The following is a 20,352-nucleotide window of genomic DNA, read 5'->3' on the forward strand; positions in this document are numbered from 1 at the left end:
ATACATATATAAATGTATGTATGTACATACCCATATTTAGGGTACTTTGGGCTCTATAAGGCCAGAGACAAACAGATTATTAGGGAATCGATAGTTTAGTACAGATTGATAGTTTTATTTACATTTCCCATAGGCTAATCTAGGTGGGGGGTTGAATCTTTGTCTCAAAAGTCTTATTTTATTTGTTTATTTCAAGAATCACATTTCTATCCACATTTCAATATTTCTATATACCTTCTATATTCCTTGCCGTTTTCCATACTTTTAAGATCCTTCATTTTACAGCTCTAAATAAATAAATTTCAAACTTTAACAATATTTTGTCACCCATAAAAAAAAGGGGTGAATAACGTTTTTCGCTATGTAATTTTTAAGTTGATATGGTTGGGTTTATTTTTCGCACAAAACAAATTCTTCTTTTGGTATTCTTAAATGCCAATCAAAGGGTATAAACTTGTCGTATCTGTTTGTTTTCTCTGTCGGTTCATCATTTCCTCTTCTTTGCCTTTTGCATGTTTTCGCTTCAATTCGCTTCACCAATAATTGAATAATTTGACATGAAAAATAGCACAACAGTAAGCCAAGCTAAGGTGCCAGATAAAGCCAAAAGGAAGCTAATATGGATGAGGATACGACGGCCGGATAGATGGCAGGGGAGGAAAGGGGGGGGGGCCGGGGTATACGAGTGGCGGCAATCAATTGGAAAAACCGCTCCTTTTGTCGGGACAGCATTTCAAAATGCAAATGCAAATGCTTCACATAATACATAAAGAAAATGCCATTGAATTATGGTTTAGTACATACATTTTCTGATTTCTTCTTATGTATGTATGTATGTATGTGTGTAGGTGCCTTTTGCGAGTGAAAATATATTTTCATTAGAGTTTCGTTCAAAATTTCTTCTCTTCTATTTTTACTAGGAAGCCATTTTAATCCAATTGCATTGCATAATACCGCATTTTCCCATGTGGAGGGCGGAGGAGGATGCCGTGGATGATTGTTCGAATGGAGCAAAACCAATTTTTGGGCATCGTCGTCTGTTGGCCAGAGTGGCAGGAGCAGGGGCGTGGTCAATGCGAATCGAATCGGCAAGAGTAGGCAAGTGGCCGAGTTTATTTATTTGAAATTAGAAACTACCAACTGTTCCCAAAAGTGGCCATTAATTAAAGGCCAGACCAGCAGGAGCCATAGGTTGGCATTTCATCGGAGAGGGAGAGCATACTTACAAATACAATTTGAGGGCTTTCAGCATTGGCCCTATTCTGGTCGGATCTTTAGCTCACTCTGTTTTGGTATCTGGTCTGGTCTAGTCTGGTCTGGTTTGGTTTGTTTGGCCTGCTGGTGTGGCCAAGGGATTAGAGACAATGTCCGATAAAGGCAAGCCTTTTAATAAATATAATTATCTCACCTTTTCAGATACACAAACACAAACAGATGAAGAGAGCTTCAATTAATTTTACTGAGAACAAGAACATAGAACAAGAAAATGTACATTTGAGACATTTACAATTAATTTTGGTTTTTATGCCTGATTGAAGTCCTTTTTCTCTCTCATTTTGGTTTTCCCCATTTTGATTTATAGCCATTGGAACTTTAAGTATTTCTTTGAAGTCAATTTTGAGAATTTAACACAAACAACCAAGTCAACCAAGTATTTGGCTCAATCAGGCAAAATTAATTGTTATTTATTTCACATTTGTGTAAGTAATAATGAAATAATTATATTAAAATATTTGTTAAGTGATACCAACACTTACACCTACACTTGTATACATATATGTTAAATATAAAATTTAATTGAGACCTAATTGAACATATCTTGATGCTGTGAAAATGAACCTCTTAATTTATTTAGTTGCAAATAAGTCAATAAATTTTGACAATGGCAATCATTCACTTATTTTTCATTCCATTTAAGCACTTGGACACAACTGTCCTTAGACTTTAAATGCATTTTCTTGTAAACTGTTCAAGTTGGAAGATCTGCTACGGTTTTGGTTTGGTTGCATTTGTTCCAAATGTTAGCTGACCTAATTGTACATAGTTGGATGGTTGTAATGCCCGCGGGGACTACTTCTCTATGCCAAAGCAACTTGACTTGGCTTTTGGAGGGTTTATTTAACATTAGCTAATTTGTGTGTGGTTCACTCTCTCTCTCTCTCTCATCCTGGTTTGTTTATTTTCAACTAACCCATGCAAAGGGTTTGGTCAGAGCCCCAAAATGTATGCTACATATACTTTTGATCAACAAATATTAGAAAAGACCACGAAGAAACTTTCCACTTAAACCCCCTTCTATTTAGTTTGTTTCTCCTTTAGTTTTCAGATTATTTGCTAGAGTATATAAACTTCGTTATTTAATTCGAATTTCCCCTTATTATTTTTTAGCATCTTGCAGTTTTCTTTGGCCTCTTTTTAGCTATTCAAGTTAAGTGCTGGTTGGATGTATGGTTGGATGCACTGCATCATGTTATCTTGTGGCATCTTTTGCTATTTCTGTTCAGTCCTGACACTGATTTCAATTATAAATTGTTTTTGCTTCAGCTTCAGCTTCAGCTTGTTTCTCGTCATTCTCTTTGTCGTTTATTCATTGTTGTTGTTGTTGTTGCTGTTTGTTAACTTTCTGCTTAGTGCTTATTCTTGTGATTGCTTTCTCAATTGGTGTGCCGCCAGCGTTGACGTTGACGTTGTCGTTGGCATTGTCCTATCCTATCACTTTTAATCTAAGTTGGCGACAAGTTCCATTCTACACCTTTAATGTCGCCTTTTTTTGCAGCCAGTCATGCCATGTGACATGGGTTAAGCGAAGAGAAAAGTAAAAAAGGGTAAAAGACGTTGGCCAAGAAGGGATAATCTTAATGTTAACGCAACTGTTGAGCATACAAATTGTATATATTGTAAATAAGACTCTGTAATCTTAATCGTTTAAAGTCCAAGCGAAAGTCATTTCTATACTTAGAACATAGAGCATCTTCACTTCGTCTTTAATTCTAAGATTATAGAAATCAATGCTTGTCCTTGTTTTGCTTTTCTTGCTTGTTATCCTTGAGGCTGTTGTTCTTTCTTTTCATTATTATTTTATATTAAATTTTATAGTAGAGAGGTATAAATTAAATTGACACAATTTTGTTGAGGCAATTGACTTAAGTGACTGTAGCAGAGGCTAAAGGCAATGTACTCGAACTCAAACCGTTTTCAAAAACAACAAAACTAAATAAATTCGCTTAACAAAAACATAAATTGTTCTTTAAATTGATTTGAGGATAACTTTATAAACATAATGCTTAATTTATCCCGTTAAGTATGCTACATTTTTTATAATGTTGTGAAAATTTGATCTATTCAAATGTTCTTTTCTAATGTTTACTGGATTAAGCTAATGCGGTTTGACAATCTCATTTCTGTATTATGGTAAACTTCATTGTTTCTTATATATATCCATCAAAATACATGCATCTTATTCGATTTGAACACGAAATGCTAACATGGCATGTATTTTCAATTATTATTTCGTTTCGTTGCTCGTCTTCCTTTCTCAATTCCTTGCTATAGATTTTTATTTTGATGGTATAAAGCAATTGCTGTAGGGTAGATGGTATCTGGTTTACTCCATCGCCTTCGCCTTCGCCTTTGCTTTTGGTATGTACATTGTTCATTCTCCATTTCGCCGGGTGGAAACGCAGTCAACCCTAATCAAATTTTCGCTTAAAATTGACAGTTTGCCTGCAGATTTTCATTTTGTTTTATTTTTGCATACCCTGTACGCAAAGGGGTAAAAAGGGTTGAACATAATCCACATCAGGCCCTAGATCGATCTGCCATGAACTCCAAAATGATCCGATTAAGTTGACGTTATCATCTATGTAATTAGCTCAACAAAAAAAAAACTTTTTATATGAAAATGAACTTGGAATCGTTGCAGGGTATACATTCAGTTGGATGCAAAATTCATTCTTGGGGCTAAATTTTCATTGCGCCCCACTAAACACGCAGTAGGTGCGTCTGCTAGCATAGAAGGGGAGGGGTTGGGGGAAAGGCGGGCGAGTGGGGGATGAAAAGCCTGATGAAGAATGCAGCCAGTTGCATGCCTCGGTTAAAGAGTTCCGTTGTTCCGTTCCTTTCCGTTCCGTTTTGTTCTCTTCTATTTGGTTCGGGTTTTTGGGTTTCGTTTCATAGGGCACAGTTTGTGTCCGCTTTTCGTGTGCTCTCAATTGCCGAGCTTTGCCCTTAAAGGCATCAGCCATGAGGAAAGGGTAAGAGGGGTAGAAGTAGATAGAGGTTTGCTGGTTTGGGTGGCGAGAAGGCCCAGAGAATGGGTTGCCGTACGCTGATTTAATTTTAAAGTCTTTTTGCGCGTTTCACTCAAATTAAAATGCCGTCAACGCTAAAAGAAAATGATGTTGGGGTATAGGAGGAGGAGGAGGAGGAGGAGGAGGGGGAGCCTGTTGGAGTGGTTGGGGTGTGGGTAGAGTGTGTGGGTAAAGAATCGGGGATGGCTTCTGTGGGGAACACATTTCACGTCCATGGCATCAGGTATAAAATTCCACAAGAGGTTTTTCGCAACGTTGCGGGTTAATAGATCATCATCAGCATCAGCATCAGCATCAGCTAGGGAGCTTCAGTAAGAAAGAGAGACAGAAACAGAGAGAGAGACAGAGAGAGAAAGAGACTGTTGTTGGTTGGTTGGGGATTGTACCTTCATTTTGCCTTTGCTCTCAATTTGCTTGTCGCAATTCAATTGTCAGGCATTTCATTCCAATTTAACAATTTTGAAATTGTTGCCGCAACGGAAGCAAGCTTCGACTTGTTGTTGCTGCTGCTGTTGTTGTTGTTGTTGCTGTTGTTGCTGTACTCACAGCAGCGGAAAATTATTATATGACATGTTACTCAGTCAGCCAGTGAGTCAGTCAGTCACCCATTCGTTGGATGTCCATGTTAGTTGTATGTTTGGGCCGACATACTTGTGTTCCAACTTCCTGCTTTCCTGTCTCTCTGCATACAGCCCCGTTGCTCCTCCCTCCCTCTCCTCGATCCTCTTTCACCCTAGCAATTTCGTTCAACGAAATTATGTCAACGCTAATATTTTGTTTGGGGTTTTTTTTTTGGGTGTGGGTGAGGGTGTGAGGGGAGCCAAAAGGATTTATGCCATCGGGGTATTGCATTACATTTATCAATTGCATGGAAATTCAATTCAATTTCATGACTGTTTGTAAATATCTATAAAGGTTTTTTGAAGACACTTTCCATCTTTTTGAAATTCCAATGGGGCAGGCATCTTGTTTTGAATCGAATATTATTATTCCTATTCCAACAACTAACTTAAGTGAAGCAATATTATGCTAAGAATTCCATATTAGTTAAAATACATACAAAAAAGCACTAAAAGTCAGCTAGTTCTTTCAATTATAATTAGTAGCGATCCTAAGGTGTATTCAAATGATGTCAATGATGTACTTGAAATTGATTTTTCTTTAGTTACAAGTACTGCATAATAAGTTTAAGTGAACTATATATACATATATATATTTACCATTGAGATCTTCATGGCAAGTTTTATTGCTAATTAAAACTTCTTCAAGTTGCATTGTGACTCTTGGCTACCCAATGGTAGTATATATACTCATCGTAGCTGAGCTGAGCTAAGCTGATTTTGGGGGGCATGTCGCCAACGTAGAACATACGCTCGCTCCCATCGATGTGTGTGTGTGTGTGTGTGTGTGTGTGTAGTATAATAGTGCAACATGGCAGCTGTTTTCTCTCAGCCAAAAAAAAAAAAAATAATAAAACAGATTTTATTTATGTGCCAAGCCAGAGAGAAATTGAAATTCTGCAACACCAGCAGCAGCAGCGGCAGCGAGCAGGAGATTGTGTGGAGGGGGAGGGGGGTAGAGGTCAAGAGAGAAAATTCTGCCATGGAATGGGTTCGACTGCCAAGTGTTGTTTATCCAACTAGAGCCATCGCGTGTCTGTCTCTCTAGTAGTTTTTCTTAGTTATTGTTATGCCTTTGGCTTCCATATTGATGCCAACATCATCATCATCATCTTCATTATGATCATCCCATCCTCTGTTATTCATTCTTTGCTCGATTCGTAATCCTCTATTCTTGGTTGATGATGTTTTTGTGCCACTTACAATTAATGACACGTCGAGCGTGAAAAGTTTTCTACAAATTATTATCGCAGTGCGTGCTTGTAACTGCATAGATAGAGATAGAGAGAGAAAGAGAGAGAGAGAGAGAGAGAGATATAGAGAGAAAGAGATTCCAGCCATCTGTATCTGTCAGATGCACCTTGACACACTTGTATTTCATTGTGCTTACATTTTGTAATCGTTATCGCTCTTAACATATTTCACAAATTGCAAATTTCATCATTTGTTCTTGCCCTTTCTCTTTCCCCCTCCCTACCAACCCGCACTTACACCCTGTTCACTCCACTTGTATGTCTGATATTTTTATTTTATATTTTTAAATTGCTGAAATTCCAATTGTAAACAACAATTTCTCTTTCGGGGTAATTATACTGGTTCGTTCTTTGTTAAGGAGTCGAGTGAAGCATCAGCATCAGCATCAGCGGAGTAGACCCATTAAGTGCAGCATTTTCAATGTTGATTACGAATAATGCCAAGTACTTGCTTGATACATACATGCATTTTACAAGGATCTGCAAGGACCCAAAGTCGTTGGGCATTGTCTGATTATGACTCACATCCGTTTCATTTGTAAGGAACCTGAAACGTTTCATCGATTGTTTGTAGCTCTAATTGATTTCAATCCGATTTGAATGCCCAGCTGCCCATATAATGCAAAGAACAAATGCCAGAAGAATTAATCGCAGATAATTTTCCTTAGGGCATGAAGGATACATGATAGGAAAGCGAACTAAACGCCTTTGAAAGTACACTTGAGAATTTAAAGAGAATATCGTCATATCGTTAAGAACGATTCTAGTACTAGAAGTTATATTCTTGAAGTTGTTAAATATCTGAATTAATACAAGTATTTGTAGAATTTCATCATTTGTAATCGTCAGATTGCATTTGGATTATTCGCTTATGCCAAATTTATGCGAAATGTAATGTTAATCATCATTTATAAAGTAAATCGTTTATTTAGCCTTGTTAATGTCTGCTTAAGTTACTGCTTTGGATGATGATAACTGATTACATATGCATTAACATTTAATTTATTCAATGGAAATTTTAATTGTTGAAATAGCGCAACGGGAATTGAAAGCAAAAGCAGAAGCAGAAGCAGAACCAGAAGCAAAAAGGTTTCAGCAACAGAAGGTGAATGCAGAAAGTGGAAATTGCCAGCAATTAGTAAATCATGAGCAAAATTGTGTACTTTGTGAATGCTTCAGAACGTTTCGGAGTCCAGAAGTAGCAGGAGGCGGAGGAGGAGGAGCGGGGAAAGGAGTTTGAACAAGTTGCATTTGGAGAATGGAGCATCGAGATGGAGATGATGCTTAAACTGAAGCTAGGGAAAAAGCAAAGCACTAGGTCACAGTTGGCAGGCAAAATTTTAATGCAAACTGTAAATTATTACATACATACACATACATATATGTATGTATGTATATGTATATATATACAAAAGATACTTAGTTAGTCTTGCTCAACTGCAGATATATATGTATGTACACATTCAGTTTCAAGTTGCTAGCCAGCTTCTTTTGCTTCTCTTGCTGTTTTGAAAAGTCAGCTTTAGTCATTTCTGGGTTGGATGGCAGACAATACAAAACTATAAATATGCACAGTCGCAGACAAAGTCGCAATCACAGTTGCCGTTGCCGTTGCCGTTGCCATTGCCATTTGCTGCTCCTCGACTGACACTCAACTGGCTTGACACAGTCATCTAGTCCATATGTAGGCACCATATACATATACCATGGGGTTAAAACTTTGGCAAAAAGTGTATTTAAAAACCATTATAAAAACTAGCAAATGCAATTACATTTTAAAGTCATGGAAAATATAAATTATTGAAAACTTCTTTGATCTGAAATGGCAATAATTTGTAGAATTGAATGGGTGAGAAATGACTTATACACATATTTCTGTGAAATTGGAAACCAATTAGGTTTTGATCTTTTATTGAAATGGACTTTATTTTCATTATTCATTTTAGTTTTCATTCATTTCATCAAAGGCAGAAAATTAATATCAGAATCCTTTAGCGTCGGAGAATTTTCAGTCCATTTTGGTTATTTAATTTCAATATGATTTAACAATAATAACAAGTAAAATCTGTGTAATTAATAATTACAACGCTTTAAGAATATTATTTAACATAATTTAACCAATAGTTTGATATTAAACCGTACAGATAATGACAATTTTTGCTCATTATTACTCATACGCCATGTGTGCCATGTTGAGTGCATAATACTTTTTTGTTTTTCATTTAAAATCATAACAATAAAAATGAATACGTTCTTGTTTTCCGATTATTATTATTATTATATGTGATGCAAAGCGGCTTAAATTGCAATGATCTGACTACAAAAGGTTATTTAAATAAGAAACGAAGAAAAAGTTGCAGTTGATTCTAGCGAATTGCACTGGTTTTGAGTTATCTTTGATTATACTATCTTTTGATGATTAATCAGTTAGTGTTGATCGATTGAAACTATGTTATTTTATTCAATATATTCATCTTCTTACAAAATATGCTTAGCCTTTTCATACGATAATCGATTCGAATAATAATTTCTCTTTCATATGAGAGACATATTATATGCATTTCTCCACAGTGCAAGCAAGTCATACAGAAAATTCTAGTCTCTCTATCTCAGTCTTTCTCAGTAGAGAATGCATATATTTTCGTATTTTTTTCCGCTTGGTGTCTGCAGCAGCTAGGAAAATGCAAAATTTATTACTAAAAACACACACAAATTGGGTGGGATGGGGGCTGTGGGGCTGTGGGGGGAGCGGTTTAGTTGGAGGTGTGGAATGGGTGTTGGCTGTGTGCACTGGAGACCTATGAAGTGAGGCGTGGAAAATGTGTTAAGTCTATTGAGTGTATTAAAGCAAATAACTGCGTTGGCATATGAAATACATAGACAACTACAAAAACGGGAACGATGACAGCTACGCAGACGATACATGTGGGCTAACATAGTGGGCGTGGCAGGGATACTGTAAATGCCAAACACCAGAAGCAAAAGTGAAGGAGCAAAGGAGATATGCAAATATGAATATAAATGAACAACGCGTAGAAGTTTCAAAAGCTCAAAGTATGAAGCTGAAAACCGAAAGTTGAAACTTAGTCAAAAGGCTCAGTTCTATTTGCCTAGACACCCCGAGAACTCTGAATGCTTGGAAGGTGCCAAAAGTTGAAAGTTAAACTTATGGTTTACAAGGCAATCCAATTCGAGGGTTAGCTCAAATGAGACCCAAAGAGACATGGGGATGCATGGAAAATGAAACAAACAAAGTACCAGTGTGAACCCAAACAGATGCTGCTCCATCCCAAGAACTGGGCGAAGTAATGAAGGAGTGTAAATTTGGATAAAAGTCTATGTTGAAATTTACAATTAGGCGACACCCTGTTCAAGGCTACGGTGAGTAAGCCACAGCGAGAGTCTTTCTGACATCATCGAATTAGCTTATATACACACATACTTTGATAATCTAATAAATGGCAGTTTGAATCATGAATACTCAACCAGCAATATAAAAGAAATATAATTCAAAAGCTTCAATCTGCAGGCAAATAAATGTACATTCAAAATGGAATAGTAGATAGGTAGCTAGTGTGGATTTTATAATAAGATATCAAATATTAAAATCAATCACTTAATTTGAAATTAAATTCGCATATACGAGGGTTTCCACTATACTTTTAGAATCTTTTACAATGTGAAAGACTAGTCACAATTGATTGCAATGAGTTAGCTAAGGGATCCCGATGTAAATTAGCTTTCCTTTATATGGTTTCAGAAAATTTGAAAATCTATTTACCATATAAGATAGTTGTCTATATTTCAAAAGTTTAGAAGAAACCCTCGTAGACACACACACACATGTCTAACTCACATCATAGAGCGCAATAGCAGCAATATTAACGACAATCACATTTTTGGTTGTCGATTATTATAATGCCAAAATTATGTTATTGATAAAATCACAAATCATTTCATTCATCTGCTATGAAATTTGAAATTAAAATGAATGTACCTGCAGGTACATAAAATATCATTTACACAAAAACATATCAAATGAAAAAATGGAGATGTGTTTGTATCATTTGGTTTTATGTCTTTAGCTATTGGTTCGGGTTCGGATTCGGGTCGTAAATTATGTAGATTTTTAATTAGGTAAAGTTTTTCGGGATTCAATTTTAGCTTTTATGGATGTTAAATTGAATTCAATGAAAATGCATTTATTATGCTGGATTTCAATTAATTTTATTTAGTGCGCATTTGTTTAATTTCATTTAATTGAGGTGAGTGAGTGCAATGCAAAATGACGACAAGACCAATAAGAATCCCTTTCCATTCCAATGGAGTCAGCGCGGGCGAAAAAGCAAAGAGAGAACACGACACGTCGTCTGGGTGTGACACAGAAGTGGGTGCGAGGGTGCAAGGGGGGGGACAAGGGCATGGTGGAAAGAGCGGCAACAGCAGCTGCAATTACAAAAACATCAACACTTAATATGTTTATTAAATTTGTTGCTACATCATTAGGCACTGGCAGCCATGTAATGCGAAGCAAATACTTGACGACTTCGTCGTGTGTGTGTGTGTGTGTGTGCTTATGTGTGGAGGTGTCGTTGTGAATAGATGACTGTGTATGCGCGTTCATTTACCGTTATGAGTTATACTCTATGACCCATAAAAACAGTATTTTAGGCATAATACGCTCAACTTACATCAGGCTCATCACAATTTTTTTTTAAATATAGTGTGACCCTGCTTATGGCTAATTCAATTACTGTATGACCTTCGGTTATAGTGTTAAATTAAATGTGACCCTCAAGTGAAAGTATATTATTTTTAGCATGCAGAATTTTATTTTAAGTTTTAAGTTTAAAAATCGGTATTACTATATAAACTACAAAAGTCAGAGACATTTAAAATAGGCCAGCAAATGCAATTTGTTTGTATTTAAGGCTTAACGGTTTTTTAAATTATATATTTTAATTTTCTCAGCTACATATATGATTTTCTCTCACGCTGCGGCTTAATTTCACTTAAAGTTCAGTTTTTTCTGTTTGTTTTAAATCATATTTTATTTGTTTTTGCATCTTTTAATGAAATTCGATTGGATTTGCAAAGAATTTATTTCTATTCGTTTTTGTTATTTTTTGTAATAAGAGTTGTTTCTAAAATCATAAATATTTGTTGCTTATATCACAGAAACGTCTCTTAAAAGTTATGTTTTTGCAATGTTTATTTAACTCTATGGGTGTTTTTAATTATTCTTGTTATTGTTACACAAAATCTCTGATAATCCATTTTTCAAATAATTGGCAAATATTTTTTTTGTTTTTTCTCCTTCTTGTCGAGAATTTATATAATTGAGAGCAACTCAAAGTCGATGGGACACTCGCACTCGCCCACGCACACACACACACACACACACATGTTTATAACGTTTATGTATTAGTGATGGTGTGTGTGTGTGTGTGGGTTTTTTGCTCTGGGCCACTTCACATGAAGCTTTACGATTGTTGTTTAGATGCAGTTACAGTTAAAATTGCAGTTACAGTTGCATTTACAGTTACTTGCATAGTAGTTCAAATATACAACGCACAAGAGCAAGTGTTTGCCCCTGCGACTGTGTTTGCTTGTGTTGGTGTGTGTTTGTGTGTACGAGTACTTAGAGTTGGGTTGATGCTTTAAAAATTTGCATTGCCTACTTTTTGGGGGCGCACACAACTTTGTGTTTTGTATGCAAAAGTTTTCAGAGTTTTTCATACATTTTATACATACATATATGCATAAAAATGTATATATATATTTTTTTATCGTTGGCAAAAGTTATACACATATTATGGAAACTAAAAGAAAGAATAAGCATTATGCTGTCACATACATTATAATGCTCACGTGTATTGTGTATGTATGTATGTATGTATGTATGTGCATAAAATAATAATAAATATATTTCTAAATGCTAAAACCTAAACGGGGCAATGCTCTCTTCTACCTGTTACACTTTTACGAGTTTCCTACTCAAAGAAAGAATGCTTTATTTATTTATTTATTTATGTTGCTTTCTATTTTACAGTGAAAGTTAACGCCACTATTACGGATTTGGCAACATCAACAGCCACAGCTTTTGCCCTTAAACATAATGGTTATCCCTATGAACATGAGAATACAATAACTATATCCCGACCACCTCGATCTGGGCGTAGCGAACGGCAAGTGAAGGAGGAAGAAGTCGATCGATGTCGACTCTTTGTGGAGGGTGATCCAACCAAGAATGAGCTTTACAGTCCAGAATATCCAAATCTATATCCAAAGAATATTAATTGCACACGGGTGATAACAGGTGAGTGTATGGAGAAATGAATATGAAGGAATTGGAATGACCTTTTGTTCGAAATTCATGCAAAGTTTTGCAACCGTCATAAGTTTTGGTTGCATTCCCTTGAGGTTAGCCTGCCTGAGGCTATTTGAGTAACACAGAGAGACAGTCTTAAGCCATCATATTGATTTGCAAATATGCTTAACTCCCCCCTCCTCCTCCCACACCCACCCTTTATCGAGTATGTGAAGAAGAATTAGAACTTCTTTGGCATACAGTTTGAGAACCGCTGATGCGTGCTTATGGGTAAAGTCAATCATTCGCTTTAGGTTTTATCTGTCAGCTCGGCGACTTTTGCGTTGACATTATTTTGTCTTAACTGACAAATGATTTGTTGAATCTCTTTCCCCTTTATGTTGCTGACATATTTATCCTCCATCCATCCCAGTGTGCGTATGGACTTATCTAAAATCGAAGTTGAGAGGCAGTGAAGCGAGTATAGCTCAAATATGACAACGACGAGATCTACCCACATACATCCATACATATGTACACACACACACACACACACACACACACACACCCCAATCCCCAATCAAATCCAATGAGATGTGGGAATGGAGTCGATGAGGTGCCATCAGGGAAACACGCTAACGCTTTTAATGGGGCACACACAAAACGATGGAGAGCATCTCATGCTTCACTGAATTGTGCGACTAACACACTAGTGAGAAAGAGAGAGAGAGAGAGAGAGAGAGAGACTGGTGGACTGACATCTGGCAATGTCAACGCCGAGAAAGCAATCCAAAGGCCAAAGTCTTGCAATTATTTGCAGTAGCTAGCTAGCTGGCTCTTGGCTCTTGGCTAAGTCCTTGCCATAACCAACTTTTACGACATTTGCCTGCATTCAGTTGATTCACTGCAGCAGCAGCAGCAGCGTCAGCTACATACTTGACTGACAATTGGCTTCCCTTTCATCCATTGCTTGTGGTTACCATCTGCATATATAAATAATCCATTGGCAAGTTCATCATATTCCAAGTAAATCAATTACTTAGCTCAACCATGAACCAAACTAAGCACACACACACACACACATCAAATATATGACAACCAAGTATTTGTTAAAAATAAACATTTATTTGGTTAAGCAGTGATTAAAAACGTGCTTATAACTAAACTATTTACTCAGAACTTATAAACCGATATTGGCTATAAAATTGGGCAAGGATGAATTGCTTACACAAAAACTTTTCGTAAAATTTGGTTGGCTCTCTTCCTTTTGTTGCTTTTTTATTTGGCTCCCGTGTTTATTTCACATTTGGTTTGGGTTTCGCTTTTTTCCGTATTCACGTATTTTTTGGCCCCGTCTTCTTCTTTCAAGGGCAATCAAATGGGATTCCTATTTGTATTTCCATTTTCAGTTCTATGGCTATTCCCATAATACCCATATTCAGCCATTCAAACCTTACTCACTTTCGGCATTTTGTTTGTTGCCTGGGCTCCTTTGTGTGTGTGTGTGTGAGTTTGATGCCATCTTTCATTACTTTGTCCATCTCTATTATATAATAGGCACCTAAACAAGTATGTGTTTGGCTGTGTGTGTGTGTGTGTGATGTTTGCATGGGGGTCCACCGAACAAGTTCAATTGGCGTGGGTCATGAGGGCGGGCACAAAAGCAAACGAAATGTCTTTTCAAATGCCAGTGCCAGTCAGTAAGTATTGGTATTGATTCATACTGAGGATTCGCTTCCATCTATCTATCTATCTATCTATCTATCCATGTTTGTAAGTGTCTGCGTGTGTGTGTGTGTGTGTAAGTGTCCAGTGTCTTGCCGTTTTCTTTTATACTGGCTGCAAATGAGTCCCCAGATGCTGTCATTTGGCCACAGATATGACAATGATTTGGTTTTGACATTGATTCACTTAGTTATACTCTATTTCCCATTCAATTCAATCATACATATCATCAAAAATTTCAAATTTTCAATCATCATTTACTATTTTTAATCACTTATTTGAAAAATTGTTAATGTGATTATTCATTAATGGTTTTTGGCTCTACTTTTAGCTACTTACCTTGTACTTTATATAGATATATATTTTATTTTTTAAAATTTAATATGTACTGTAGCACAGTGTCGCCCTTATCTGCTCGACCTTTTCTTTTTTTATGCTGGTTCTTTTACTGTTCGTCCCTTTCAAGTTTCAGGCTTAGGTTCACATGGCTGAGCCGTCGGTGCTGTTAATCAGTTATTCAGCTTTAGGCCATTTTTGGCCTCTCAGTCTGTCTGTCTCTCTGTCTCTCTGTGTGTCTATGCTGAGGTCCTTGGGGAGTATTCGCATTCACCATGGCTACATTTTAGGCCGACCCGGATCGAATGGAATGAATAGACTAACGTGTTGCTTTTGGCTTTTCTCTTCTTGCTTCTTGTTTGCATCTAATTACAGCGCCAAAGGGACAAATCATACGCCTGGACTTTCGCAATTCGTTTAATATTGAGGCCAAGGAGGAGTGCAAATTTGACTTTCTCGAAGTAAGTAAAAGAAATCAAAAACTCGATTGACAAAAAATAAAATCACAAAGCAATTCAATCTATGCTTAGCTTAGCTCAAAAACTAATTGCATTTTCTTGGTCTGAAAATTCGATTAATTAGTGGGAAACAATAATAATGAACACTTCACTCAATTGGTGGATTTCTGAAATCGATTTCCCTTGCAAAATGTCCCATAAGTTAACATTTGACTCCACTCAATACTGCCTTCTCCGACAAATTGTATTACTCATAAGCATCAATTCTTAAATTGATTTCTAACTTTATCGACAGCTGCTATTTTCACAACTATCTTTTGAATGCAAAATCAGAATAGAACAACAAACAAAACTGATGTGAATTTTCGCAAAACAACTCGAATTTGTATCCTTCGTGTAAAGGTAAAAAGGGGGGCAAAAAAACCAAAAACGCAAAACGTAACAATTCGACACACCTCGAATGCAACAGAGGAAAAACAAGTCTAACAGCAGTTACAAAAAGAAGGTTTATCGGTATTTTGTTTCACAGTTTTCCTTTTTTTTGGTTTTTTGGTTTTGTTTTCGTTTCGGTTTGGTTTTTCGATAGGCATTTCTACTACGCCTTCGCCTTCTGTTTTCACCAACTGCAGTTTCTAGTTTTAATTGAAAGTTGTCTTTGCTCGACTGAATTGTGTTTTGTTACGTTCTAGCCAAATTGCTTGGCCTTTCCATTTTGATTTCGATGCCGTAGAGATTTTATTGCAACATCTCAAAAGCCTAATAGGCAAAACTGACAACAAGCTATGGCTAAAAGACCAAAAAACTACCTAAAACATAAACCATTGATTAAAATTGATTACCCAATCCAATTAAAATAATAAATTATTCATTAACTATTGTGTAAGCCTTGGTTTGTGGAATAACTAAAACTTAAGGAGAGCTCTCTATCCGTTCTTCCCTCTCAATCGCATCGCAATTTCTCAACTGACTTCTTTTTCCTGCTACTTTAGATACGAGATGGGCAATATGGTTTCTCTACGTTAATTGGCAAATATTGCGGTACAGATTTCCCACCGGAAATCACATCAAAAGAAAGATATTTATGGCTACATTTTCATTCTGATGAGACCATCGAATATACTGGTTTCAGTGCGGTTTATGAGTATCTGGATCGCAATCGCGATGCACCGAGCACGGATCTCAATTGCACCATCGAAAAGGATGGCTTTGATGGATTTATCAATTCGACGGATGTGCCAGAAGAGATAAGGGAACAGGTGATACGCAATAAAATTGCCCTCGACTGCATTTGGCGTGTTCAAGTGAAGGAAAACTGGAAGGTGAGAGAGAACAATATTTATATTGAAAAATTCCACAAAAATCATTGGTTTCAAATTCTATTGTAGATTTTTTTGAAATTCTTGGACTTTAAACTGAGCAAACCCAACGATTGTGAGACAAACTTTTTGGATATATTCCCAGAGGAAACTGTTATGCCATTAAGGTAAGGCCTCAAATCAATTTCCGTAGCAAGGAAATAAAAACCAGACAGATTAACAATGGTCATGCCGGAAATTGTATACCCTTTAATTTTGGCACAAGAAAAATTCTTTGGAAAGGGCCAAAAACAATCATTTGTAACATATTATTATTTTGTTTTTTAACAAATTGTTAATGCCGTTTGGCAAGTGTATTTCTATAACGAACAAATTTGACAGTGAGGAGATCAAAGCGTGTTAAGGGCAAGCGAATTTTCAATTTATTACGGAGCGAAGGTACATTTTTTTATGTTTTTTTTTTTTGCCAACGGAAGTGTGCCACCTACTGACTTTAACCTCAACCATTAGCTCAACCACCAACTGAACCACCAGCTCACCTACTAGTTCATTCTCGTCATCGGCTTTAACTTTAAATTCGGCTTTGGCTTTCGAATTTCTTTTTCGTTTTTTTGTCATCATGTGAATGTGGCTGTATTCTATTGTATCTGGTCTCGTTTCATCTCATCTATTCGCAGTGACATCCGCTTTTAACGCGCCACAACGAAATTTCCACATGTTGCCGGCTTCAAAATCATTTTCTTTTGCTGTTTTTTTGGTGGCAACACACACTCAAAGTGATTGAGGTTGTCCCGTCCGTATCGAGGAGGAGCATTGGTGCTTTCGTGGGGTCCTTGTCTGTCTAGTCAGCCATGTCCATTGATTTGATGCTTGTTTCGTGCTGCTCTTTGCTGCCTTTTGCTCCTTGTTGTCAGGGGCATCGAGCGGGTGTTCAATGTGTTCATGCTTTCATTTAAATTCATTTTTCGTAACAATTTATCGCACACGACGGGTGGCAACACTAACACACACACACACAACACACACACACACAACACACACACACACAACACACACACACACATAGCTGCGATTATACGCACCCACAAAATGCTCAGTTTCATAGCATACTTTCTGGGTAGCCGCACAAAATGCCAGCAGAGCGTAAAATGCGTTAAAAAAATATATATATATATACATATAGAGAGAGAGAGAGAGAAAGAGAGAGCGAGAGCGAGAGTAAAATGAAAGGAAATAAAATAAAAATGGCTACAAATACCGGAAGTTATCATGTATATGCCGAAGTTTACACTCTCTTTTATATGCCAGTTAGTTTATTTTCAAGTCTTTCAACTAGACTGTCAACTACATCAAAAGCATTCACTTATCCTGTCTAGAATATTAGTTATTGAATCTTTGAAGCCACATATTAATAGGTTTCTTAGTTGTCTTTAAATAAAACTTTTATTTAACAAAGTTCACAAATCTCTGCTCCAAATGAATATGACAGTTTTGCAAAGTGTAACCCAAAATAAATACACTTACCGCATTTTTGTTCTTTACAATTTATTTACATACCTTAGCATTTAGGCTCGCTCTTTTCACTTGAAGAAATGATAAACAATTTCAATTTTAACAAGTCAAGCTAAGAACATAGCACAGTTTTTTTTTGTTTTCAAACAACAAAAGCAATCACAATCATTGGTCGTGAATTATTCATTCTTAATATAGATTCATTCAAATTCGAAGCAAATAGATACAAAATCATTTGGCAAATCTTTTAACTAGTATGTAAATTAAACGATGTTTAAATGACAAGTAGGGGAATTTAACGTTGCTAGTTTTGAATTTGCTAATACTTATTTAATTTTTATTTGTTTTAGAGTGAAAAACTTTTGCGGTTCAGCAGGTGAAAGTATAACAGCCGAATCAAATATTCTACATCTACGATTCTTTGCCGATCAAATAGCGATAAATTCCACATTCGGCATACTCTATACAGCATTTCGGGATCGTGGTACTGGTAAGTTACATATATGTATATAGCAACCCCACAAACAAAGTATACATACAAATGTCAAGTAAGTTGTTGGTGGTCCCATTTGTTGGCCACCCCGAATCTCGCCTAATCCGAGTCTGTCTATCTATCTGCCTATCTGTCTGCCTATTTCTTCTGTTGGTTATGCCTTTTTCTCTGTCTTTGTGTCTGCCTGTCGTCCAGAGTTTTGGTTGATTGCCGCCTGTTGCCAAAGGCTAAGTACTCTTTTGTCATTCAACGATTGTCCTTCTCGAAGTTTGTGTACTTTTCGGCAGGCAGTAACTAAACAGACAAACCATAAAGGGAGGCAGCTAACCAGACTAACACTAATCGGACTCACTCCATGATCTTTTTCTTACACTTAGTTTGCCTTTCCATTTTTCAAAGAGAAACAGAGAGAGAGAGAGAGAGACAGAAAAAGGCATGGGCAATTACTGTTGCCGGGGCCAAGGCGATTTATGTTTAGAGATTACGTGCACTTTGCTTTCTCGTTTTACCTCGCCATCGAGTACTATGGGAATCGAGGGTTAAATTTTCTATCAAAAAGGAAAATCTAGGAAATACTTACATATGTACATACATATATGTATATATATTTTCAATTTGAAAATTTCGATATTTAACTCACAATTTTTCGTCTATTTCTTTATCTCTTGCTGACAGGCTGCACATCCGACGAATACGATTGCGAGGACACGACTTGTATATCAAAGGATTTGCGTTGTAATCAACAAGACAATTGTAAATTTCGCTGGGATGAGGAAGGTTGTCCGGTAAGTGAACCGCCTGACGGCCGAACTACCACAAACACCATTTGTTTGTTTTCTCCTGAAAATGTTGTTTGCTGTTGTACGTGCATCTAATTATGGGCAAACATTTGTTGCCCCTCCTACCGTGCTGCCACCCATCCAACGCCCAACATACACGTTTAAAAAACAACAACAACAATCACGAAATCAACTTGGAAATAAGTTTTTGTTTCCCACAAACTTTTCTGCCTTTTATGGCATAACAAATATAAGTAATTAAAACAACACGAAACAGCAAACCAAACGAGAAACAAAAAAAATGGAAACTGAACAAACTCCAATCGTTATGAAATACCCTGGCAAATTGTGCTACCTTCATAGCTTATATTTTAAAAGTTAAATAACTTAAAAATGAAACAGGCAATCGATCGATATTCTTTTCAAAACTTGGACTATGAAAATTTAAGGCCACCTCAAAATACGACTTTAAAGAGAAATAACTGACATGATCCAGAGATTGAGCAAATAAATAAAGCAATAAAATTATCACATTAAAGTTTGCCAAGATGGAAAACCAATTGGAGAGAGCATGCAAAAAAGTATGCTATGAAATAGGAGAAAACTAATTTTATATTTACCCTTTTTCAAACTAGATTTCAATGTTTGTCAACTTGGTTAAATGAAGTCATATTACACGCTCCCACACACACACACACACACACACACACACACGCACCAGCATTTGCATGTATTTAAATAAATCCAATCACCATAATTATCTGCTTTAGGGTCCATCATGACTGCTGCCTGTCATTATTAATTATAGGGCAAATTTGTAAAACACAATATATGTATATAATCATGAACACATATTTCGATACGCTTGATCTGATTTTGGTTTGGACTAATTACTTATTTATTTTGTACAATTTGCAGAAAGAAACGGCAGCCCAATCGGAACATGTGCTGATCATTGTCATTGTATTCGGTTTGATACTCGGCGGAATGGTTATAACATTTATTGTGAATTGCATACGCAAAATTATACGTGATCAAAAGATAATACGAGTAAGTGATAAGAATGCTATATATCTTGCCCTCTCTTTCTCTCTCTCTACCTTTCTTTAATTTTATTTTGTAGAGTGCCCCTGTCAAATCCTTACCACATTCACAATTTCTCACCCCCCACCGTATCGCTCGCTCTCACTCTTACTCTCTCTCTCTCTCTGTCTGTCTGTCTTTCTCCCTTACTTTTACT

At 36.5% G+C, this 20,352-nt stretch overlaps 1 protein-coding gene across 1 annotated transcript in view; it reads left to right on the top strand.

Annotated features, from left to right (window-relative positions):
• Window positions 1-20,352, top strand: part of LOC6641167 — a 73,131-nt gene that overhangs the window by 37,863 nt on the left and 14,916 nt on the right. The window contains exons 3-9 of the mRNA XM_023175176.2: window positions 12,236-12,502; window positions 14,930-15,015; window positions 16,002-16,331; window positions 16,398-16,495; window positions 18,191-18,330; window positions 19,009-19,118; window positions 20,031-20,162. Coding sequence (XP_023030944.1) covers window positions 12,236-12,502; window positions 14,930-15,015; window positions 16,002-16,331; window positions 16,398-16,495; window positions 18,191-18,330; window positions 19,009-19,118; window positions 20,031-20,162 — 1,163 coding nt within the window. The remainder of the gene's footprint in view (window positions 1-12,235; window positions 12,503-14,929; window positions 15,016-16,001; window positions 16,332-16,397; window positions 16,496-18,190; window positions 18,331-19,008; window positions 19,119-20,030; window positions 20,163-20,352) is intronic.

This window comes from Drosophila willistoni, assembly GCF_018902025.1.
Source record: "Drosophila willistoni isolate 14030-0811.24 chromosome XL unlocalized genomic scaffold, UCI_dwil_1.1 Seg141, whole genome shotgun sequence".
NCBI classification, from domain to species: domain Eukaryota; kingdom Metazoa; phylum Arthropoda; class Insecta; order Diptera; family Drosophilidae; genus Drosophila; species Drosophila willistoni.